The sequence below is a fragment of the Pongo pygmaeus genome, chromosome 11 (assembly GCF_028885625.2).
Source record: "Pongo pygmaeus isolate AG05252 chromosome 11, NHGRI_mPonPyg2-v2.0_pri, whole genome shotgun sequence".
Classification (NCBI taxonomy): Eukaryota; Metazoa; Chordata; class Mammalia; order Primates; family Hominidae; genus Pongo; species Pongo pygmaeus.
Genome location: NC_072384.2, coordinates 133299558 through 133325722, shown reverse-complemented (window position 1 = coordinate 133325722; position 26165 = coordinate 133299558). Strand labels below are relative to the sequence as shown.

Below are 26165 nucleotides of genomic sequence, written 5' to 3'. Positions count from 1 at the left end.
CTTTTGATTTAATAATTCCACTTCCAAGAAATTAATCCAAATAAAATGATCAGTGATAAAAACAAAATTGTTCAAGGGTATATATACATATCATTTACAATAGCAAAACATTAAAAACAACTTTACTTTCCAACAATTCATTCATCCATTTAATAAATATTTATTCAGTACCTATGTGCCAGGCACTGGAGATACAGCAGTAAACAAACTGTACAAAAATCTATATCAAAGCACCTGCCCTCAATGGAGCTCACAGTCTAGTGGGGGTTGAAAGATAGGATATAGACAATAAAATAAATGTGTAAAATATTTGGCATGTTACATTTTGATATACAATATGAAGAAAAATTAAGCAAGGAAGAGAGATAGGGAGTAAAGGGTGGAGGGTTATATAGATTGTCAGGAAAGGTCTAAGGTGGTAACATTTGAGGAAAGGCTTAAAGAAAGACACTATTGCTTTATATCTAGACAGGATATACTTGGCATTGAATGTATCATACCCTTTTAAACTGCTCTGATGATAATGCAATATACTTTTTTATTCTAAGTAGAAAAATAATCTAAGACCTAATGATTCCACAGACCTTAAAAAGTTCAAGCCTTGGCTGGGCGCAGTGGCTCACGCTTGTACTCCCAGCACTTTGGGAGGACAAGGTAGACGGATCACCTGAGGTCAGGAGTTCGAGACCAGCCTGGCCAACATGGTGAAACCCCGTCTCTACTAAAATTACAAAAATCAGCTGGGCGTGGTGGTAGGTGCCTGTAATCTCAGCTACTCAGGAGGTTGAGGGAGAAGAATCACTTGAACCCGGGAGGCAGAGGTTGCAGTGAGCTGAGATCGTGCCACTGCACTCCAGCCTGGGTGACAGAGCGAGGCTGACTCCATCCCAAAAAAAAAAAAAAAGTTAAAGCTTACAGCCACTCATGGTCTGTTCCTACCAAAATTTTCAATTTTCTCCCATCTTCACAACTGCCCCCAGATACAAATAAATTGCTTCATTTTTAGGTATCCTTTATTGAACATTATGTTTTACATTATTCACAAAAATGATGACCTTAATAAACACCATATCACTTAGTGTTTCTGTCTCATTTAGAGTTAATTGCACACTGGTTCGATGTTAACAATCTAAATCCTGATTCTCAAGTACCCTGCGCACAGCTCTTTACCTCAAGTTTCACAAAGAATGTCATACATGAAGAAAAATAAGGTAGTACTCTCTACTCCTACTGCAACTTTCCAGCTCAGGATTACTTGGGTTACTTAAGGGCCTCATATATTCCCTTTGCCAGAAGGAATTTTGACAGATGATACAAATAGGGCACTATGCCTACTTACACCTGCATTCCTCAGTTCATCAGCATTTCAGATGACTAAGGGAATGCTCCTAAGCTCTAATGTCTGCAATTGTACAGATGTACAATTAGGTGAGGCTACTGTTTAAGGATGGAAATGGTGATTGCCCTCTGTTTAAGGCTACCTCAATTCAAATTTTATACAAAACACTGAGCCAATCAAGTGAAATACCATCAAACAAAACTTCAGAGTATCAATAAAAAGGAGGATGTGTAAGATGCTATTGAAAGATGCTCAATACTACACTGAGATGACCTTGAGAACTCATGATGTAGGGCAGGGGCCAGCAAACTGTCTCTGTAAAGGGCCAGAGAATTATTTTTAATAATGTTTAAGCTCTGTGAACCAAACGGTTCTGTCAACCCTGCCACTGTAGCATGAAAGCAGTCAGAAAATATGGAAGCAAATGGACGTCTCTGTCTTTCAATGAAACTTTACTTACAAAAACTTCACAGTCCCACAGGCCACAGTTTGCCAACCTATAATATTAGGCATCAAGCTAAATGTGTATCAATTCTAAAATATCATCAGTTTCTCTTTTCCCTTTTGTTGTGTCTAAATTCCTGGTGTTCCCTTTCTGTTACCTATAAACAGCAGGATGCTGAAAAAAACAACTTCCTTAAATTAGCTGACAATTTAAACCATGTTTTTATAAAGAAACAGACACGAGGGTATGTAAATATAAAAGAGAAGCAGTTACAAATTCTAGATAAAGGCGGATGAGTTGCACACAAAATGGCTTAGAAAGTAACTTATATGAATTTCAATCCACCTGATAAAAGGAATTAAGGTAGAAATAAAGATTTAACTATAAGAATGTTCATTAAAAATATTTTATAAGAAAAATCAAGAACAGCTTCTATATGCCACATCTAGAAGACTAGTTGAATAAATGATGGTACATCCATACAATGCAACCGTTTAATACAACAGAAAATATTTATTGATTAAAAAAAGATGTTTCTGATTTGGTTATTTCTTTAAGCAGGCTACAAAACTGAAGGTACAGTATGATCCCATTTTTGTAAAAAATAAATGTATATATACACAAATAAGCATACATAAAACCACCTGGAAAGATACACCAACGTATTTACAGTGTGTACCATGGATGTTGAAATTATTTCTGGCTTACTAGTAATTTCTAATTTTTTTAGAAACATATTAATTTGATAATAAGAAAATCATTTAAAAAATATAAAGGAATAACTAAAACAAGTACAGCATTACTTAGGTTAACATGTTCTAAATAAACTCTCAAAATACAGGAGTTCCATCAGTTCTTAGAACTTCAAATAGTGATTTCTCCTCAGTCTCCAAATGCTGGCTATAAAGGTTAAGAAAACTTCCAGATTACATATATTAATAAAAAGAAATATTTCTAATAGGGTAAGTTAATAAGACTCCTCAAATAGAGTTACTACGGGAAGTCTGCATCATTTATTGAACCACTCCCACCTGAACAACCAAGAGTTTAAGACACAAATCCAATTTATCTATTTTAGATACTGCTTCTGATATTACCAAAGGGGTTGCCCGAGGTTTGAATAGAAAAAGTAATTATTATTATTGATGCCACTGAAGAGAGGTTCTTCAATCACCAACTTTGGGGAAAAAGGAAGGGGGGGGGGAAGCCACACTACAATGTGATGGATCTCAAAATTCCATGAGAATTCCATATTCGGGGTCCAAACATATCTGTAAGAGACTCAAAGGTCAATTAATCGTTATTATGTCCAATGCTAACTCAATCCTAGACAGGCTACTGTTAATAGCCAGTATAATACTGAACTACCTGCCTAGCCCATCTTTCAAATAATACTTCAATGAAAACTATTTCTCAAATGAATCTATGAATAGCAGTGACAAAACAATGTAGCAGAAAACATAGACATAAAAATGTTATAATTATACTTACATAAAATTGTATATGCACCTAGACAATGACTCAAATAAAAAGAAAATAATTTTCTAGCGCGGGTGGGACTCCCGCCATCATTACATATATAACCAGACAAAGAAAAAAAAATTTAATTAAGTATAGAATACACTCATTTACCAAATATAATTTATTCCTGAACTAACGCATTGTTTTCAGCGAGGCACATAAAGCAAAAGTCTCAAAAACATGCACATTTATAAACCACCTAGCACCTGTCAAATACTTTACTACTGTATTAGTCATCCAATATCAAAGAAGATGAGATTTTGAAAACTCACCATTCAGGCCCAAAGTTCAGTGTCTGCGTTTCCGCTGCCATTCTTTTCCGTATTTTTACAATAGATTTTTATATGTGAAGAAACCTGTTAATGAGAAAAATATCTCCATACGATTAGTTGAGATTAAATGTGGAATTCCAGGCCAGAAAGTACAGTTAGAGAGTGTTCTATTTATGCTCCTCTCAACTAGAGTCACAAAAATGAGATTTTGAAATTCCTACTTAAAACAATAACATAGCAGGCAAAGTGAAATGAATAAATCAACCCTTATATTCTGACTCCCCACCTTTCTATGTTAATCTGAGGTAAAGAGGCACAGTTTAAGATGAAGCTAGTGAGAGAGGTAGGAACAGACCACACAGGGCATTGGGGACTAAGTTAAGATTTTCTCCCTTTATCCCTGGAACAATGGGGAGTGAATGAAAGGTAATAGATTTACATTTTAGTTCCTATTACTTCCTAGTAATGGCTCCCCTATCACCATGAGGAACATCAAAGATTATTAAAATAAGGACCCTCCTTACCTATCACATAGCTTCTGCCACAACTCTCCTCACCTTCTGCTTATTAGCATTTTACACCCTAGTGATTTTTTTTAACAGACAGTGTGTCTCACTATGTTGCTCAAGCTGGTCTCGAACTCCTGGCCTGACCTCAAGTGATCTTCCTGTCTCAGCCTATCGAGCCTACTGCTTCTTTTAAAAATTATCTTGGATCAGGCCAGGAACCACCAGGCAAGGTGGCTCATACCTGTAACTCCAGCGCTTTGGGAGGCCGAGATGGGAGAATCGTTGGAGCCCAGGAGTTGGAGACGTGGTCTCTAAAAAAAAAAATTTAAAGATCAACTGGGCATGGTGGTACATGCCTGTAGTCTTAGCTGCCTGGGAGGGTGAGGTGGAGGGATCACTTGAGCCCAGGAGTTTGGGGCTGCAGTGAGTTGTGGTCCTGCCACTGCACTCCAGCCTAGGCAATGGAGTGAGACCCTGTCTCTACAAAATAAATAAATAAAAATAAATTTATAATTTGGGAGGCCAAGACAGGCAGACGGCTTGGGCCCAGGAGTTCAAGACTGGATTGGGCAACACAGTGAGACTCCATCTCTTTAAAAAAAAAAAAGTTTTTAAATAAATAAAATGTAAATTTTTTTAAAGTTGCTTCAGATTGTCAAGTTAAAATAATAAACTAATGAATTTCACGAGTAACATTTCAAAAGTAATCTTAAGATATGAGAGCTTAAAAAAATGGAAAATACTATAAAAATTGTAAATATAACTGGCCCTCCATATCCATGGGTTCATGGATTCAACCAACCTCGGATGGAAAAAAATTTTTGAATTGCGTCTGTACCAACATGTATAGACACTTTTTTTCCTTGTCATTATTCCCTAAACAATACAGCAGAACAACTATTTACACAGCATTTATGTTGTATTAGGCATTATAAGTAATCTAGAGGTGTTAAAGTATATAAGTATGTACATAGGTTATACGCAAACACTATGCCACTTTAAATTAGGGACTTGAGCATCCAAGGATTTTAACATCTGAAGGACATCCTAGAATGAATCCGCACAGATACTGAGGGACAACTGTATACTGTAAAATATCTCTAAGATACATCACACATGGCACTGGGGACCAAGTTAAGGATTCCCTCCCTTTATCACCCTGTTGCCTCTGTTTAAATGATCTAAAAAATAATAAACTACAAATATGTCTAAAGCTTAGAAACAGCAAAGTAAAAGTGTGTTAACCTTCATAATCAGCTATTCATTTATCTGCCTTCCTTCTGAAAGGTACTTCCAGCCCTATGTCAACCAAGCAGACTCCAAGGGAGACTATCATGTTCTTACTTGACCCTGACTCTGTTCCCCCACCACACAAAAGGTGCAAACCAGACTAAAACTGAGGTAAACTTAGTCCCCTCCTCATCACTTTTTTTTTGTTTGTTTGAGACAGAGTCTCGCTCTGTTGCCCAGGCTGGAGTACAGTGGCACAATCACGGCTCACTGCAAGCTCCGCCTCCCAAGTTCACACCATTCTCCTGCCTCAGCCTCCCGAGTAGCTGGGACTACAGGCGCGTGCCACCACACCCGGCTAATATTTTTGTATTTTTAGTAGAGACAAGGTTTCACCATGTTAGCCAGGATGGTCTTGATCTCCTGACCTCGTGATCAGCCTGCCTTGGCCTCCCAAAGTGCTGGGATTACAGGCGTGAGCCACTGCACCCCGCCCCTCCTCATCTCTTAAGAAAACATAACTGCTGGGCACGGTGGCTCATACCTGTAATCCCAGCACTTTGGGAGGCCAAGGTGGGTGGATCGCTTGAGCCCGGGAGTTCGAGACCAGCCTGGGCAACATGGCAAAATCCTGTCTCCGCAAAAATATACAAAAATTAGCTGGGCATGATGGTGCGAGCCTGTAGTCCCAGCTGAGGTGGGAGGATCACTTATGCTGTGGAGCTTGAGACTACAATGAGTCATGATTGCACCACTGCACTCCAGCCTGGGCAACAGAGCGAGACCTTGTCTCAATTAAAAAAGAAAAAAAAAATTAAAAAATTAAAATAAAAAAAGATAACACTTTTTTTAACATTTTAATTTCTCTGAAATTAGAATGCATCTTAAAACTGATGCCAAGTTACAACTGCAACTGGCTGGGTGCGAGTTGTGTTACAGCTGTCTGAACAAGGGCCAATTTTTTAAACTGCTGTTTTAAATGTCTTCAAAATAATACGATTCTGTATCAAAACTAAATTTATTGTATAACAGAAAAGAAGCAAATACGGCCATGGAGTATTAGTGAAGTAACTATTCATCATTCAAAGAATGATTCCAAGTGATTTACAGGATCTCAGAAAGAAAGGGGGGAAAAAACACACAAGCCAATGGAGTCTGTTATGGTTTGCTACCGATACTGATGACACTGCACAACCCATATGACCACATGTAGCAGCCCTGAAGTACTAAAAGGGGTTAAAAATTAAATAGCTTATATTGCTCTTAAAATCTTCACAAGCATCAAACGACTAAATTTTAAATTGATGACAGAGTAATAGAGCATTCCCTTAACTACTGCATCACCAATACTTTGAATGACTAGTGGGGAGAGGGAGGAAGAAAGCAGGAGACTTCTATGATGCCAAGTTGAAAAGTGATTTAGAAAAGTCAGACTCTAAATACCCAGAAATCTTAGGACTATCTTAATAAATTTATTTTACTTCTATTTTCATTTTCATACATGCAATAAAAGGATACACTGTTTAATAAAAATCCATTCTTATTTGCTAAATAAGTTTAAAAGAGCTTTTTAAAAAATATATAAAATAATTCTAACAAGAAAAGCCTGTGCCAGATGTGCCGGAGTCTTCTTGGCAGTATTCCTTTCTTTCTCAGTAATGCACAAAATGATTAATCTTATAGTTGACACATGTTAGATTCAATTAAAATTATGGTACACTCCAAATGAATGACTTGTTAAGGTAGCAATGATCAGACCCCAGGAAAGGTGCCCACTGTTAAACTAAAACAGGCATTACTGCTTACACATCAGTCTTATGACTTTTTGTAACATAAATCAATTCAGTGTGTTTTCTAAAAGTATGTGGACCTACCTGGATGACAAATAGAGATGAAGAGACTACATCAACTAGAGCTGTAGAGACCACATCAATTGTAAGGTTTTTCTTTAATACTCAACATCCTGAAGGAGCGGTTTTACCACCATTTTAAGCCCCATCTAGCCAAATGTTTTAAACTCAAACCCGTAGACGATTTTAGAGCACTGAATAATGGCTCTGCATTTATAAAGCAAGTCAGGATTTAAATCAGACTGAATTTATAAAGCAGGTAAATCTCAACTAAAATTCAAAGTATTTGCTATTTGTGAAAATACTAAATTCATTGTTAGTGATTTAATTTTTTCCCCTTTAACTTACTACAAGGCCATCACATATGCTCACATAGGTTCTGGAAGTACAAAACTCCAGGGTCACTATTAACACAAATGATACAGATGGAGCCCCTACAGGCAGCAGTCTTGAAATATAAACGAAGCCCCAGATTCAAGCAGCATCTAAGGAACAAGAAGAATAAAGGAAATCCTGTTTGGGTCCACTTTATCATTGCACCTATAAATCTTTGAGTACTACAAAACTACTACAATGCACAACCATTAAGAGCTCAGAAGATTTCTTAATGTCTTGAGCTGGGAACCCAACTACCATTTACAACATGGTTTCCGTAAGAAAATTATTTCCTAATGTAAAGATTTCTTTTTTTTTTTTTAAGACTGAGTCTCGCTCTATTGCCCAGGCTGGAGTGCAGTGGCATGATCTTGGCTCACTGTAACCTTCGTCTCCCAGGTTCAAGTAATTGTCCTGCCTCAGCCTCCTGAGTGGCTGGGATTACATGCATGCACCACCACACCCAGCTAATTTTTGTATTTTTAGTAGAGACAGGGTTTCACCATGTTGGCCAGGCTGGTCTCGAACTCCCAACCTTAAATGATCCACCTGCCTCGGCCTCCCAAAGTGCTGGGACTACAGGCGTGAGCCACCGCACCCAGCCCCTAAAGTAAAGATTTCTGAAGAACTCTTAAAAACCTAAGAATATTTTTTTCCTCTCTCAGCGCAGGGCACCCACAACTTGAGCTCTTTCTGCTGCTCCTCAGCTCTCGGATACAGCTGATGCCATGGATTTCAGAGACCTGAAAAGCCCTGCCGGCCTCCAGGTGCTCAACAATTACCTGGTGGACAAGAGCTACATCGAGGGGTATGTGCCATCACAAGCAGATGTGGCAATATTTGAAGCAGCGTCCGGCCCACCGCCTACTGACTTGTGTTATGCCCTTCGTTGGTATAATCACATCAGGTCTTACGAAAAAGAAAAGGCCAGCCTTCCAGGAGTGAAGAAAGCTTTGGGCAAGTATGGTCCTGTGGATATGGAAGACACTATAGGAAGAGGAGCTAAAGATAGTAAAGATGATGATGACATTGATCTCTTTGGATCTGATGGGAGGAGAAAAGTGAAGAAACGAAGAGGCTAAGGGAAGAACGCCTTCCACAATATGAATCGAAGAAAGCCAAAAAACCTGCATTTGTTGCCAAGTCTTCCATCTTACTAGATGTGAAACCTTGGGATGATAAGACAGATATGGCGAAATTAGAGGAGTGCATCAGAGGCATTCAAGCAGATGGCTTAGTCTGGGGCTCATCTAAACTAGTTCAAGTGGGATACAGAATTAAGAAACTTCAAATACGTTGTGAAGTTGAAGATGATAAAATTGGAACAGATATGCTGGAGAAGCAGATCACTGCTTTTGAGGACTATGTGCAGTCCATGGATGTGGCCGCTTTCAACAAAATCTAAAATCCATCCTGGGTCATGGCATTTAAATAAAAGCTTGAGAGGTTAATTAAAAAAAAAAAAAAAACCTAAAAATAATAAACCAAGTTATTTTATTATCAAATAAAGAGACCTGCATTACTCAGAACAGTGTTCTGCTCATTCTTCTTTATGATTCAAAGCAGGAAATCTAAGAGGCATGAATGCTGGAGAAATCTAACTTATGCACTTAAAAATACTGTATTCTCTTAATTCTGAGTTGCCCATCCCGGACAGCTCCTTCCAAATCAATTTCAATGAGCCCAGGTTTAATGTATTTACATGTACTAGAGGCATGGTCTTACACTCTGCCTCTAAATTATAAATTAGTTGGAATGGAAACTGTGCATATTTCTGAATAGTCTTTTCTAAGGATGTAATGAGGTGTTAAAAGGAGCTTAGGGCAACATTTTAAACCCCAACTATCCAAATGTTTTCAGCTCAAACGCCTAGAAGACTTGTGACCTTTAGAAAACAGCTCTGGAGGTCAGATGCAGTGCCTCACACCTGTAATCTCAGCACTTTGGGAAGCTGAGGCATGCAGATCACTTGAGCTCAGAAGTTCAAGAACAGTCTGGACAACACGACAAAAACCTCATCTCTGCACAAAATACAAAAGTTAGTCACGCGTGGTGGTATGCTCCTGCAGTCCAAGCTACTTGGGAGGCTGAGGTGGGAGGACTGCTTGAGTCCAGGAGGTCGAGACTGCAGTGAGCCTTGTTCACGCCACTGCCCTCCAGCCTGGGCAACAGAGCCAGACCCAGTAAGGAAAAGGAAAAGAAAAAGAGAAGGGAAAGGAAAAAGAAAGGGAAAAGGATAGAGAAAAGGAAAAGGAAAAGGGAAGGGCTCTGAGTTTATAAAGCAATTCAGGATTTGAACCAGACTCTGGACGCTCTGCTCCATCATGCTATCCTGCCTCTGTAGACTGTCTTTTGTTGAAACTATGACCTCCCTTTTCCTCCATTACCAGCACTATCCTGATATTTCTTTGCCCATCTTTATTTCCCTCTAAATTACGGAATGGCAAAGAGGGCATGCAGAGAGTAGTGGTGTCATTTTAACAACAGCAATTAAAAAATCTGCCCACAAATTTGTAACTGGCCACTGGCTGGGAGAGATGATCCCACCCCTGCAATTAATTACAAATTTGATTTTTTTCTCCCATGACCAATGTGGCATGGGATCACTGACTGATCACATCATCAAGGCACTACTGTTTTCAGTTTACTGGTCAGCCAGTCTCAAAAGCCCATATCATCTGAAACTCTCTCTACTCCATCCCTTATATCCAGTCATTTTGTCTCAAATTTAGCCTACTTCTCCTTCAAGATTCCTCTTGCATTCCTCTTTCATTATAGTCCAAACTCTATTAATGCGTGTCTGGATTATTGTAACAAAAGTTCTCATTTGCTTCCCTGACTGGGCCTCAAGATCAATTTTCCTAAGGCACCTTTCTGACCATGGCCTACACTCCTCTAAAAAAGTCCAATCGAACCTACTATGTATCGTCAATCTGACAAGCCATGCCTCCTTCCCCACCTCAATCTCCTATTGTTTCACCTCCCAACTCAAAGCCAAACGAGAACTTCCTACCGTCCACTGCATTTTCCTTCCTCTTTAGTTGTGCTGTGACATACCCTTCCCCTAGAAGCCCGACCTCCGTCCCTTAGAATGGCTCATACAAAACCAAGGATCTATTCAAACACCTACTCCATAAAATAGTTCCCAAAGTAGTAAAAGCACTGCTCCCTCTGGAAGGGAAAATCTAAAACACAGGATACAGAAATGGAATGGAATCTATAGGACCCAATGTTGTGGGTATTTTTCAAATGTGTACTATAAAGCTTAAAAGGAAGGAGAAAACAGAAAAATGAATTTGGGGGGACAGATATCGAGGATGGTTTTGAAAAAAATAAGTGCAAGGTGCTTGACTGAGGAGGTATCCAAAAGACCTAGAGTTGAAGAGTAGTCAGAATAGAAAGACACAGATTTAATGGAAGTGAATCCATAGAGTTACAACCAAAAATTGAATAAGGCTACCCCAAAGCAAAAATCTTAAGAAAGTATAGGAACAAAGCCTCAGCAATCACTGTACAGGCTGATACAGGAAGAAAGAGAAAGACCACAGAGGTAGAGATCTCTAGCCCAAACCCTTCACTAAACTCAAATTCACTGACTCTAGTTTTCTCCCCGAGGTACTATTCTCACCACATTCTCTGTAACTAAAATAGACCCATATTAACCTCCAAGAAGTTCGTAATTACTCTTGCCTCCCCGCTATTCCTATTTCCTGAGGTAAACATGTTAACAGCCTAGTGTGTATCCCTCCATACTTCACATTCAGACAAACATGTTCACATATATGTGGTGGGGAAGGGGATTAGCTATTTGCTATTATAAAGCAAGAATCATACTATATACCTTATTCTGAGACAGGCAATTCTCTCAATATATTTGCATGGACAAACTTCTAATAAACAGATATAGAGTTAAGTCGCAGTTTTTAAAAGCTGTATAATGGGCCGGGCACAGTGACTCATGTTGTAATCCCAGAACTTTGGGAGGCCAAGGAAGGTGAATCAAGTTGAGGCCAGGAGTTCAAGACCAGCCTGGCCAATATGGTGAAACCCTGTCTCTACTAAAAATACAAAAAATTAGCTGGGTGTGGTGGTGCACGCCTGTAATCCCAGTTACTCAGGAGGCTGAGGCATGAGAATCATTTGATCCCAGGAGGCAGAGGCTACTGTGAGCTGACATCGCGCCACTGCACTCCAGCCTGGGCAACAGAGCAAGACTCTGCGCCAAAAAAAAAAAGCAAGCTGTGTAACATTCCACAGAAATGGATGACTTTTACTTTTTTGCCTTTATGAACAATGCTGCAATAAACAACCTTTTATTCATATATTTATGCTTTTATCTCTACTAGACAGACTTCTAAAATCACAGTTGCTTAGTCTATAATATGATTTCTTTATAGAAAATTAAAGTTCACCTAAGTGATAGTCCTCTAGAAAGAAGAACTAGAGGTATGGAGTAGGCAAGATCTATCTTCCATTGAGTTATCTTTTTGTACTTTTGAAATCTTGTCAGGTATATTTTAAAATAAATTTTAACCTACTAGAAATCTCAAATTCTCAAAAGCTATAGGACCTACTTAAAAACTAAAAAAAAAAACAAAAAAAAAAACTATTTAATTTATTTTTTTTTAACTTTTATGTTTTTGAGACAGGGTCTCACTGTTACCCAGGCTGGACTTGAACTCCTCAGCTCAAGCAATCCTCCCACCTCAGCCTCCCCAGTGGCTGAAACTATAGGCATGCACCACTGTGGCTTATTGACTTTGCTCTTTTAAAAATTTTTAACAAAGGGTATTTGGGGGTGCGGAGAAGGGTGTGCTCCCATATGATTTTTTTTTTTTTTTTTTTTTTTTTCTGAGACAGAGCCTTGCTCTGTCACCGGGGCTGGAGTGCAGTGGTGCGATAACGGCTCACTGCAACCTCCGCCTCCCAGGTTCAAGCGAGTCTTCTGCCTCAGTCTCCCTAGTAGCTGGGATTACAGGTGCCAAACACCACACCCAGGTAATTTTTGTATTTTTAATAGAGGCAGGGTTTTGCCATATTGGCCAGGCCGGTCTCAAACTCCTGACCTCAAGTGATTCACCCGCCTTGGCCTCCCAAAGTGGTGGATTACAGGTGGATTACAGGTGTGGACCCCGGCGCCCAGTCTCATCTTGCTTACCTTTTAAACTCCAAACTGCAAAAAGTTAAAAGCCATTACTACTACTGGCCACTTGAAGGGCTGTCCAAAGGATCCATGTCCTGAGCTCTCCCGGTCTCTAAACTTTCACAAGTAGCCCAACCTCTTCTATAGAATAACACACTTTATATACAGAAATATATAAATAAGGGTAGATTTTCTAAACAAAATCCCATGAAATAGTTTCTTTGATCCAACATAAAAATCTAGCGGATACTGCTAATATTATCTGGTAACCCCTAACCAGATTACTTGGATGCATTATGAACAAGGAATACAATGATAACTCCTGCCCTCAAGGCGCCAGTCTAATAAAAAAAAAATGAGTACCATGTGATAAGGACTACAATGAACTATGCAAAGTAAGCTCTGGGAATACTGGGAAGATTATCCTAAAAAAGAGAAGCATAACACTGAAGATCTGTTGAATTAAAATATTTGCTAGCATTTACTGAGAGCTAACTATGTGCTTACTAAGAGTTCAAAGTGCTTCACATGTATTCTCTTAATTTGACATAGATTATTTGGCCCAATTTTGTAGATGAGGAAATGAGGCACAGAGAAAAGTTAAGCAGCTCACACAAGGTCAAACCTGTATTATAAGGACTCCAAAAACCAGATACTAAGAATGAGGCAGTCTTTAAGGATAAAGGGGGAGAGGGGGAGGTGCAGGAAAGGGTAAAGGAGAAAGACCTAGGTTCTTTTGGAAGATAATCAATTTGTTCAATAGGCTAAAAAACTAATGTGAAGATTGGTAAAGCAGTGGCTACATCACAAAAGTCTTTGCATTTCATATTCCAAGGGAAATGAAAGGTTATGAAAAGACTTGGGCAGGAAAGTTTCCAGGATAAAATTTGTACTTTAGAAAGATGACTGAGGATAGTTATCTGGAGGAGAATGAATTCAATCTAGTAGGGAAGAGTAAGGTGATGAGTAACTAAACTTCACTGACATGAAAGGTTACCAACAACATATTAAGTGTTCAAGGCAAGTTACAGAATACAGAGAATATGATTATATTTAAAATATTTTAAAATACACTGGATATATATAGATATGCCCCGAAATGTTAATACTTCTAAGTGGTAGGATTATGGATAATTCTCTTTTCCTATTAAGTTTCTTATTTGTGCATACAACAAAGATGGTAGTGGTACTTTTTTTTAAGGGATGTATTTGAAAGTTTCAAATATTAGGCCAGGTGCCGTGGCTCAGGTCTGTAATCCCAAAGCTTTAGGAGACTGAGGCAGGAGGATTACTCGAGGTCAGAAGTTTGAGATCAGCCTATGCAACATAGTGAGAGCTCATCTCTACAAAAAAATAAAATTTTAATTAGCCAGGTATGGTGGCACTTGCCTTAGTCCCAGCTACTTGAGAGGCTGAGGCGGGAGGATGGTTTGAGCCTAGATCAGGGCTCCAGTGAGTTATGATAGCACCACTGCACTCTAGCCTGGGTGACAGAGCGAGACAGTCTCTAAAAGAAAAAAAAAAAAGTTTCAAATATTTAAGTCAAAAAAGTAAGACTGAAAATTCTTCACTGGCTTCGAAAACGAACTTATTGATGATCGGAAGAATGCAGTTAGGAGTGCCGTGGGGGACAAAGCCAGATTTCAATGGAGTGAGGCATGACTGGGAGGTGAGGAAGGGAAGACCACAAATGCAGTCAACTCTTTCAAGAATCTTACATGTGAGGCCGGCACAGTGGCTCACGCCTGTAATCTCAGCACGTTAGGAGGCCAAGATGGGTGGATCACTTAAGGTGAGGTGTTCGAGACCAGCCTGGCCAACATGGTGAAACCCCATCTCTACTAAAAATACAAAAAAAAAAAAAAAAAAAAATTAGCCAGGCATGGCAGCGGGCACCTGTTAATCTCAGCTACTCAGAAGGTTGAGGCAGGAGAATCACTTGAACCCGGAAGGTGGAGGTTGCGGTGAGCTGAGATCACACCACTGCACTCCAGCCTGGGTGACAGAGCAAGACTCCATCTCAAAAATAAGAATCTTAGCTGTGGAAGGCTGGGCGCAGTGGCTCACACCTGTAATCTCACCACTTTTGGAGGCTGAGGCAGGCGATCACCTGAGGTCGGGAATTTGAGACCAGCCTTACATGAAGAAACCCCGTCTCTACTGAAAATACAAAAAATTAGCCAGGCGTGGTGGCAAAAGCCTGTAATCCTAGCTACTCAGGAGGCTGAGGCAGGAGAATCACTTGAACTTGGGAGGCAGAGGTTGCGGTGAGCCAAGATCGTGCCACTGCACTCCAGCCTGGGCAACAAGAGCGAAACTCCATCTCAAAAAAAAAAAAAAAAAAAAAAATGCCGGGCACAGTGGCTCACACCTGTAATCCCAGCACTTTGGGAGGCCGAGGCAGGCAGATCACAAGGTCAGGAGTTCGAGACCAGCCTGGCCAATATGTTGAAACCCCCGTCTCTACTAAAAATACAAAAATTAGCTGGGCATGGTGGTGTGCGCCTGTACTCCCAGCTACTCGGGAGGCTGAGGCAGAAGAATCGCTTGAACCCAGGGGACGGGGTTGCAGTGAGCCGAGATCGTGCCACTGCACTCCAGCCTGGGTGACAGAGCGAGACTCTGTCTCAAAAAAAAGAAGAAAAAAAACAAAAAGAAAAGAATCTTAGCTGTGGAAGAGAGAAGAGAAAGAATGGAAAGAAAATTTCCATTTTTTTGTTTTAGGTATATCCTCAATGGAAAGTTACTAGCAGAGTCAAAAGGTGAATTTTAACAATTCAATAAAAATATTATGTGAATGAAATCTCTGAGAAGGCAGGAAGTATGAGGGTTTCACAGAACAAACAGAAACAAAAACTACTCCTATCTACTTGTAACCAGACGAAAGTAGATCCAAATGACTTAGAATGCTTCCAAGGTTATATAGAGTTTTATTGAAGGGGGTAGGGGAATTTAAAAGGAAATTGAGGCCAAGCTAATGCCCATGCCAGGAATCCCAGCACTGAGGCTGAGGCAGGCAGATTGCTTGAGCCCAGGAGTTTGAGACCAGGCTGGGAAACACAGCAAGATCCTGTCTCTACAAAACTTACATAAAAAATAATTTTAAAATAAACAAACCAACAAAAAAAATAATAAAGGAAACTGAGGGGAATTCATCAAACTGATGGCTTCAATCTTCTCAGAAAAGTAGGCAAATGACAGAGAAGATGATAAGGTAGGGTTTGAGGAAACTAAAGAAATTGATAGCTGCTGTGTTCTATGCTAGAGTATTTTTTTTTTAAATAAACTTGAGAAATAATTATAGTTTAAAAAGTTACAAAGATAATACAGAAAGTACCGTCAGTTTCCCCTAATGTTAACAACTTACATTACACAACACTTTGTCAAAACTAAGAAACCAACATTGGTACATCACTATTACCTATACTTCAGAGTTTATTCAGATTTCATCAGTTTTTCCAACATCCTTGTTCTGTGCCAGTCTCCAATTCAGGACACCTTGTTGCACTTAGCTACAGTATCTCTAAAGACCCAATAAAGATAGAGAAGTGATATGGTTAGGCTTTGTGTCCCCACTCAAATCTCATCTTGAATTGTAATCCCTGTAATCCCCACGTGTCAAGGGAGAGACCAGGTGGAGGTAATTGAATCATGGGGGCGGTTTCCCCCATGCTGTTCTCATCAGATCTGATGGTTTTATAAGGGGCTTTTCCAGCTTCGGTTGGCACTTCTCTCTCCTGCTGCCTTGTGTAGAAGGTGCCTTGCTTCCCCTTCTCCTTCTGCCATGATTGTAACTTTCCTGCGGCCTCCCCAGCCATGAAAAACTGTGAGTCAATTAAACCTCTTTCTTTCATAAACTACCCAGTCTCAGGCAGTTCATTACAGCAATATGAAAATGGGCTAATACAAGAGGGAAGCTAATCTGCAAGGTGGTTGTGGGCTTCTTTCTCCAACTTAGCAGCCTGAGTATGGGGCAGAGAGCCCACAGGAAACCAGGGTTAGGGTTTTGTCAGCACGGTAAAGGGAAGAATAAGAAGGCAAAGTAGAGGGTGCTGGCAGAAGTGTGATTTAGACACTATGGGGAAGGGTGTAAAAACAGAAGAGTTGACAAGATGTTGGTAATGCCAAAAAGCAAGTATAGTAGAAATAAAAATGAAAGCACTAGCAGAACTAGAGATGAAAGTAAAAGACAAGAAACCAGGAACCTGGGAGGACCGGATGGATCAGCTACATAGACTCTAAAGTAACCTCAGGATAATGGCAGAGACAAAAATAGAAAAAACAATGAATCAAAGGGTAAGACCACAGGGTCCTTTTCTGATAATAAGGAAGGGAAGAGAGATGCATTGTCAGACAGCATGAACTTCAGAGGAAAGAGAGTTTTGCACAAAGATAGAGAAAAAATGGCTAACCTGACTGTATATGATCTATCACCTAAACTAGAAAATGTGTGAAAGGATATTAAAGAACTGCATAAAGGAACAGCAGCAAGCTAGGCAGAAGAGCCGCCCTAATAAAGGAATAGAATGAGCCTGTGAATGGAGAAGGATGAAGACCCTGATTCTGCATCCTGACATACCATAGTGCAAGAAAATCTACTGCTAACCTCAGAGGGCTAAAGGGAAGGTAAGATTACCAGGGCAGATGGGCTTCAGTTACCACAAGAAAGCCAAAAAACATCTTATGAACACGAGGGAGAGGTTTAACACAAAAATAACATTTCAGAGAATTCACGAGGAAAGTCTTAGGAATTAAACAAGAGATTTGGTCAAGGGAAGAAGAAACTCTGAGTGGTATGAAGATCAGACTACAAGAAAGAATGAATAAATAGATGGACTTTCATTCTGGACAATGACAGATGATGACAGGAATGCATGGCATAGTGGAATTGGCAGGTCTCAGGAATTCTGAGAGAACTTGTCCTCACATCTCTGAAAGACAGGGGCACTCAAACCTTTGAGGAAGGAGTCAGAAAAAGACAGTACCTCTGAAGGAATGTGGGCAAAATATTGTTAGTTCTGAGACCACCCTATTAGCATATCTTTCTCATGCTGAAAGCAACTCTGACAGAGAAGATGATCGGGTTCTTCCCTCCCTCCTCTGGCCTTTTCTCTTTGGCTATTCCAACTCTAGGGATAAGGACTTCAAACAAGTAGGTCTGTCACATATTTTAAAGACTTGACTTAAAAACAGCTGAGAGAGGCGGGACACGGTGGCTCATGCCTGTAATCCCAGCACTTTGAGAGGCTGAGGTGGGCAGATCAATTGAGGCCAGGAGTTCGAAACCAGCCTGGCCAACATGGCAAAACCCCGTCTCTACTAAAAATACAAAAATTAGCCAGGTGTGGTGGTTCATGCCTGTAATCCCAGCTATTCAGGAGGCTGAGGCAGGAGAACTGCTTGAACCTGGGAGGCAGAGGTTTCAGTAAGCTGAGATCACGCCACTGCACTCCAGCCTGGACAACAGAGTGAGCCTCCGTCTCAAAAAAAAAAAAAAAAAAAAATATATATATATATATATATATATATATTACACTGTTGGTAGGAGTGTAAACTAGTTCAACCATTGTGGAAGACAGTGTGGCAATTCCTCAAGGATCTAGAACTAGAAATACTATTTGACCCAGTGATCCCATTACTGGGTATATACCCAAAGAATTATAAATCATGCTACTATAAAGACACATGCACATATAATGTTTATTGTAGCGCTATTCACAATAGCAAAGACTTGAAACCAACCCAAATGTCCATCATAGACTGGATTAAGAAAATGTGGCATATATACACCATGGAATACTATGCAGCCGTAAAAAAAGACGAGTTCATGTCCTTTGCAGGGACACAGATGAAGCTGGAAACCACCATTCTGAGCAAACTATTACAAGGACAGAAAACCAAACACCACACGTTCTCACTTACAGGTGGGAATTGAACAACGAGAACACTTGGACACAGGGTAGGGAACATCACACACTGAGCCGTGTCATAGGATGGGGGGGCTGAGGGAGGGATAGCATTAGGAGAAATACCTAATGTAAATGACAAGTTAATGGGTGCAGCAAACCAACATGGCACATGTACAACTATGTAACAAAACTGCACGTTGTGCACATGTACCCTAGAACTTAACATATAACAACAAAAAAAAAAAAACAGCTGAGAGAATATTTCTACATAACCGCTTTTTCAGACTTTGCCTATTACTCAAAACTACACATAAGTGACTTCAAGTAATATATTCCTTATGCAGTCATACCAATAAGCTGTCTTCGTCAATAAATTGTATCCTTGTACTTGACAGTGAATATTATAAAAGCTAGACTTTTTGTCAACTTCTAAATAACTGAGCTGAATTTAGACCTCACTATAAGTTATTTTATCTGATTATTAGTATAATTATTTTTCTTTTTCTCCCTATATTTTTCTATAATTTTCATGACTTCCTCTTTAACTATTCATCTCCTCTTTGGGACCTTTTCTATCACTTTGTGGGCCTCTGAGTACATTTTCACAGGAGAAGAAAGAAAAGAAATCAACCTAGGTCCTTCTTATTGTTGAGTTTATAATAAAGAAAAGACACTCTGACCTCTCCCTCTTAGCCTGCCATTTTCTTACAGCCTGGAACAGCCTAGAGGAACCAAGCAACTTCTGAGCTCAGGAAATCACTTTCAACAAAAAAGGTGGCAAATCTACGTAGTAAGTCCCATGTGGGTAAAATCAGCAAGGAGAAGCCAAAGTAGATGCTGAGTCAGATTCCAGCACAGTGTCTGATACTTAACTTTGACAGTGTTCCTGAATACTGCTTCCCAGAAGTCTTGAAGATGGATTAGCTACCACCACTATTCCACTAAGAACTCAAAACATACACACCTTTGAAAACCCCCTGGATCTTTATTATAAAAATTATGTGGCCGGCACAGTGGCTCTCACCTGTAATCCCATCTACTCGGAAGGCTGAGGCAGAAGAATTGCTTGAAGGCAGAGGTTGCAGTGAGCCGAGATCACACCACTGCGCTCCAGCCTGGGCAACAAAGTGAGACTCTGTCTCAAAAAAAAAAAAAGTGCTACTACAAATCTCTATTTCCTAGCTATGCAAAACTTACCCAGAAAAAATATGGCGAAATTTGGGATGGAGTCCAGCCAGTACTATGTATAGTCTGCCACAAAACTAACACAGAATGAATACCAAGGAACCTGAATCTGCCCCCATTCCCACTGCCTACCTACGTTTTTCCAAAAGCAGAAAAAAGACCAACTCCTCTAGCACTCTCCACATATACTAAACGAATCAGTAGTTCTGTCCCCACTACAGCAGCCAGCAATTTTTAGTTTAGCCAGATCTGGATTAAGATAACACAAGATTAATAACTTTATTAGTGCAAATTAGTTCAACTACTTCAAAAAAGATTGGCAATATCCATTAAATCTAAACTGTATGCCTACCCTGTGATCCCATAACAAACTGCTACACATATACCCAAGGAAATTGAAGTTATAGTTCTACCAAAAGACAAGAGATTCATAGTAGTTTTACTTATAATTGTCAAAAACTGACATTTGGGTATTATGTCCATCAATGTAAATGTACATCAACAGGCAAATCAATCTGCAGTATACTCATATAATGAAATATTACTCAGCAATTTAAAAAAAAGAACCAGTCAGGCGCAGTGGCTCACGCCTGTAATCCCAGCACTGTGGGAGGCTGAGGTGAGTGGATCATGTGAGGTCAGGAGTTCGAGACCAGCCTGGCCAACAACGGTGAACTCTTGTCTCTACTTAAATTACAAAAATTAGCTGGGCATGGTGGTGGGCGCCTGTAATCCTAGCTACTCAGGAGGCTGAGACAGGAGAACAGCTTGAACCCGGGAGGTGGAGGTTGCAGTGAGGCTGCAGCGAGCCAAGATCTTGCCACTGCACTCCAGCCTGGCAACAGAGTGAGACTTCGTCTCAACAAACAAACAACAACAACAAAAAAATTACTGGTATTCACAATGATACTGCAAAATCACCCAGATATCATGTTTAGAAAAACAAGCTGGCTAGAAAAAAATATATACTGTATGATTCCTTTTATGTGATGTTCAAGAAGAGTACTATGGTTTGGGTATCCGACCCCTGCAAATCTCATGTTGAAATCTGATCACAAACGCTGGAGGTGAGGTCTAATGGGAGGTGTCTGGATTATGGGCAGATCTCTCATGAATGCCTTGGTGCCACTCTCACAGTAATGAGTGAGTCCTTACTTGATTTGTTCTCAAGAGAGCTAGTTGTTAAAAACAGCCTGACACCTCCCTCCTCTCTCTCTCTCGCTCCCCTCACCATGAGATCTACACACACTGGCTCCCCTTTGCTTTCCACTATGACTGTAAGCAGCCTGAAGCCCTCACCAGAAGCAGATGTTTCTTGTACCGCCTACGGAACCATGAGCCAAATAAACCTCTTTTCTTTATAAATCACCCAGCCTCAGGTATTCCTTTATAGCAACACAAACAGACTAAGACAAATAGATAATAAATGGTGATAGATGTCAGGAAAGTACTCATCATGGGAAGAGGAGACTACTAAACAGGAAGGAGAGGAAATTGGAGTGCTGGAAAAGTTCACTATCATGATCTAAGTGGTGACTACAAAAGTACATATACATGTTAAAATGTATTGAACTATAAACTTCACATTTGTGCATGTATTTACCATATTTTACCTATCAATTATTATTATTGTTTCTTAGAGACAGTGTCTCAACACTGTTGCCCAGGCTAGAGTGCAGGGCTGTGCCCGTAGCCCACTGTAACCTCAAACTCCTGGGTTCAAGTGATCCTCCTGCCTCAGCCTCCCAAAGCAGTGGGATTACAGGTATGAGCTACTACGCCCAGCTCCAGCTGTGTTAAATAAATCATAAATGGTTTAGCAATTACAAATACTTCAAGGCCAAGCATTGTGGCTCACGCCTGTAATCCCAGGACTTTGGGAGGCCGAGGCAGCTGGACTGCTTGAGCCCAGGAGTTTGAGACCAGCCTGGGCAACATGGCAAAACCCCATCACTACAAAAAAAAAAAAAAAATTAGCTGGGTGTGGTGGTGCTAGCCTGGGGTCCCAGCTACTGGGGAGGCTGAAATGGGAGGATCAACTGAGCCCAGGAGGTTGAGGCTGCAGTGAGCTGTGATCATGACACTGCACTCCAGCCTGGGCTACAAAGTGAGACCATGTATCAAAAAAAAACTTCAGTGAGCATGAAACAAAGCTATTTAAACTATTTTAAATGAATGTCTTCCGATAACATATTAAATTCATTCCCTGCTTAAATTTTTGCCATTAGAAAAGAAAAAACAAAACAAAACAAAAAAAACACCAGCCAAGCGCAGTGGCTCATGCCTGTAATCCCAGCACTTTTGGGAGGCCAAGGCGGCAGATCACATGAGGCCAGGAGTTCAAGACCAGCTGAGCCGACACAGTGAAACCCCATCTCTACTACTAAAAATGCAAAAAGAAATTAGCCAGGTGTGGTGGCACACGCCTGTGATCCCAGCTAGTAGGGAGGACTGAGGCAGGAGGATCGCTTGAACGCGGGAGGTGGAGGCTGCAGTGAGCCGAGATCGTGCCACTGCACTCCAGCCAGAGTGACGGAGTGAGACTCTGTCTCAAAAAAACAGAACAAAACAAATAACACCATTATCTTGATAAAATAATCTTCAAATCTGTCAGCTCCTAAGACCATAAAGAGGTCTACATTCAAATGAAGCAAGACTCATTTATTAGGCTAAAAGAATGTATATTTTCTAATGCTTTTTTTCAAATGTCAGAAAACAGCTAAGAAAGAAGATGAAAAGGAAAAGTCCAAACATGAGGGGGACCCACATTACTTATAATAGTAAAAGACTGGAAGCAATCTTGTAAAAGTGGCACATTCACTCAACAAAAGACAGCTATAGTAACATCTGCACATAGTATAGTTATACATATGCCCAAAAAAAGGCAAAAAGAACACAAGACAAAGGAATATTAGTGAGGTGAAATTAATGATTTGTCCTCTGCTCTCATAACTTGCAATATTCTTTAATTACTTTATAACAAAATGTATTTTAATTATCACAAAAAGCATAGGCCTGGCCTGTTGAAATACTTTTACAGTCCCAACATAAATGTCATAAAAGTTATCACTCATTTCAACTTTAACTTGGTTTAAAACGAATTTTGAGGTTTAAAAAAAAAAGGAAATTCTTCTCCCATCTATTATAGCAGAAAACACCTTTTCCTTCGGCATCCACCTCATCTGGCAATACTAAATCTCTTCACTAATAAATACACCAACATTTTTGAGTAACTTTTAAAATATGATCTGTTAACACATTTACTGATGACAAAACTTCATGAAGCAAACTTAGGCTTCAACATTCACTTTATTACTAAACATTTTACCTAAGGAATTAACAAAGAACTTTTTTTTTTCCCCGAAAGCCAACAAAAGTCCAAGGAATTGTCTACATCTACCTGGCCCGTACACTATACATGAAACCTTGCAAAACATTATTTCTATGTGAATTATCCTTTCTATGGCATGTCTTCAAAAAAATTACAGATACTGCTTATCTGTAATTACAATTACTGCTGGCTTTTCTCCTTCCTAACAGGAATTTAAATTTCTAATTTAGAGTATTGTGATAAACACTGCAACCCAATACAATTCTGAATCATTACCTATGCCATGAAATTAAGGTCAGCTTTACTTCTAATAGCCCAAAACTGAGGACAATCCAAATGTTCATAAATAATGTTATGAACAAATACTGTAAAGTCATACCTTGGAAAATTCTTGGCATTAAAAAACAAACTATTTGCATGCAGCAATACGGATGAATCACAGATAATTATGTTAAGCAAAAGATGCCAGACCCTGCAGCCATAAAAAAGAAAAAGATCATGTCCTTTGCAGGAACATGGATGGAGCTGAAGACCATTATCCTTAGCAAACCAATGCAGGAACAGAAAACCAAATATCGCATGTTCTCACTTAAAAGTGGCAGCTAAATAATAAGAACACATGGACACACAGAGGGAAACAACACACACTGAGGCCTCTCAGAGGGTGGAGGGTGGAGAGTGGGAGGAGGGAGAGGATCGGGAAAAATAACTAATGGGTACTAATCTGTACCACAAACCCCCACGACACACATTTACCTATGTAACAAATCTGCACATGTACCCCTGAACATAAAAGTATTAAAATAGGAAAAAAAAAGATGCCAGACCTAAAAATGATTTCCATTTACATGAAATTCTAGAAGACGCAAATATTAATCAGTAAGTCACAGAAAACAGAATAGTGGTGGAGGAGGAAAAAGGACTACAAAACAGCTGGGGGAAACTTCTGGGGATAATGAAAATGTTACATATCTTGATTACAGTAACAGTTACATCAGTGTGTGCATTTTTGAAAACTCATCAAAATGTACACTTAATGAGTATACTTAAAATAAAGGTATTTTATTGTATGTCAATTTTACCTCAGAAAAGTTCTTTTTTAAAAAGACTAAACTTACTAAAAGTAAATAGACTGCACCCCCCAAAAAGCAATGTATCCCAAGACTAAGCTTTAATATTTATTTTATGTTAAATTACCTTCTTTAAAGGTATTAAAACAGATGTTAAAGTTTTAGCTAAAACTTAAAACTGAAGAACATTATCTACAACTGTACTGTTGACACAGCACCCATTAGCCACATACATGTGTCTATGTAAAGTTAAATTAAGATTAACTAAAATTTTAAAATCAGTTCCTCGGCCCGGCACAGTGGCTCACGCCTGTAATCCCAGCACTTTGGGAGGCCGAGACGGGCGGATCACAAGGTCAGGAGATCAAGACCATCCTGGCTAACATGGTGAAACCCTATCTCTACTAAAAAATACAAAAAAATTAGCCATGCATGGTGGTGGGTGCCTGTAGTCCCAGCTACTCTGGAGGCTGAGGCAGGAGAATGGCATGAACCCGGGAAGCGTAGCTTGCAGTGAGCCAAGATCACGCCACTACACTCCAGCCTGGGTGACAGAGCGAGACTCCGTCTCAAAAAAGAAAAAAAAATCAGTTCCTCAAGGGCACCAGGGGGAATAACTAACTTCACAGTGGACAAAGCTAACAAAGTATGAAGGTCAACATCAAGGATGATAAATCATGCTGACATATATACTCTTAATATGATGAAAATGACACTTTGTAATCTTCCTCTAAAAATCCGTAACCCCAGTCTAATCATGGAAAACATCAAATTCTAAAAAAGAGTCATTCTACAAAATAACTAGTACTCCTCAAACTTGTCAAGGTCATCAAAAACAAGGAAAGACAGAGAAACTGTCATAGCTAAGGAAGCCTAAGGATGCAGGACTAGGTATAACGTGGTATCCTGGATGGAATTCTGAAACAGAAAAAGACACTAGGTACAATTAAGGAAATGTAAATAAATGAGGGACTTTAATTAATGACAATGTATCAACATTGGTTTATTAATTATAACAACGTACCATAGTAATGTAAGATGTTAATAACTGGAATTCCGCACTATCTTCTCAATTTTCTGTAAATCTAAACTGTTCTAAAAACTAAAGCCTATTATTAAAGAAGAAAAGTTAAAATTTAGAAGTTAAGGCCGGGCCCAGTGGCTCATGCCTGTAATCCCAGCACTTTGGGAGGCCAAAGTGAGCCGATCATTTGAGGTCAGGAGTTCAAGACCAGCTTGGCCAACATGGTGAAACCCTGTCTCTGCCAAAAAATGCAAAAAATCAGTTGCACATGATGGCGGGTGCTTGTAATCCCAGCTATTCGGGAGGCTGAGGCTGGAGAATAGCTTGAACCCAACAGGCAGTGGTAACAGTGAGCAGAGATCATGCCACTGCACTCCAGCCTGTGCAACAGAATAAGACTCCACTTCAAAAAAAAAAAGAAGTTTTTTCTACACTTTTTAAAAATGTAGTTCCTCAGTCACACCAGCTAGTAGTATCTCAAGTGCTCAACAGACACAACTGGCTAGTAGTTATAGTACTGCATGGTGGAGGTTCACAGAACATTTTCTTCATAGCAGAAAATTATAACTCATCCTAACTTATAAACAAACTCTTACCTACTCAGCACTAAAAACTCAGTAATATCTAAAAACCTTCAGTAATATGTTTATTCCAATTTCAAACACTTATGTTTTAAAATCGTTTTTTAAAAAATCAACGTAACATATATAAATGTAACATTGAAACGTGTTCCACTCCTCAAAGCAGCAGTTTACAAAGTACAATCTATGGACCTCTAAACTCTTTCGGGGCATCCATGATGTATTTTCTTAATAATACTATTATAAAATACTATTGTGATCTCATTTGCTAGTTTGAGAATCTTTTATTGCAAAAACTAAAATATTATTTGCATTTTTCAATGTGTTGACACTTGCACAGACTGTGCAGTGATGGGGAAACTGCTGGCACTATAGCATGAC

At 39.6% G+C, this 26165-nt stretch overlaps 1 protein-coding gene and 1 pseudogene across 18 annotated transcripts in view; one reads left to right on the top strand and one right to left on the bottom strand.

Moving 5' to 3' along the window:
- GIGYF2 (GRB10 interacting GYF protein 2) overlaps window positions 1-26165 on the bottom strand; it is a 161263-nt gene that overhangs the window by 119853 nt on the left and 15245 nt on the right. For 9 of the 18 annotated variants that reach the window (XM_054477539.2, XM_054477535.2, XM_054477546.2 and 6 more), the window contains one exon: window positions 3578-3661. In XM_054477539.2, coding sequence (XP_054333514.1) covers window positions 3578-3618 — 41 coding nt within the window. In that variant the 5' untranslated portion in view covers window positions 3619-3661. Of the gene's footprint in view, window positions 1-3577; window positions 3662-4327; window positions 4398-7538; window positions 7652-14073; window positions 14192-26165 lie in introns of all 18 variants that reach the window. The other 9 variants (XM_054477533.2, XM_054477545.2, XM_054477540.2 and 6 more) reach the window with 3 other exon arrangements.
- LOC129031354 (elongation factor 1-beta-like) lies at window positions 8230-8958 on the top strand (annotated as a pseudogene).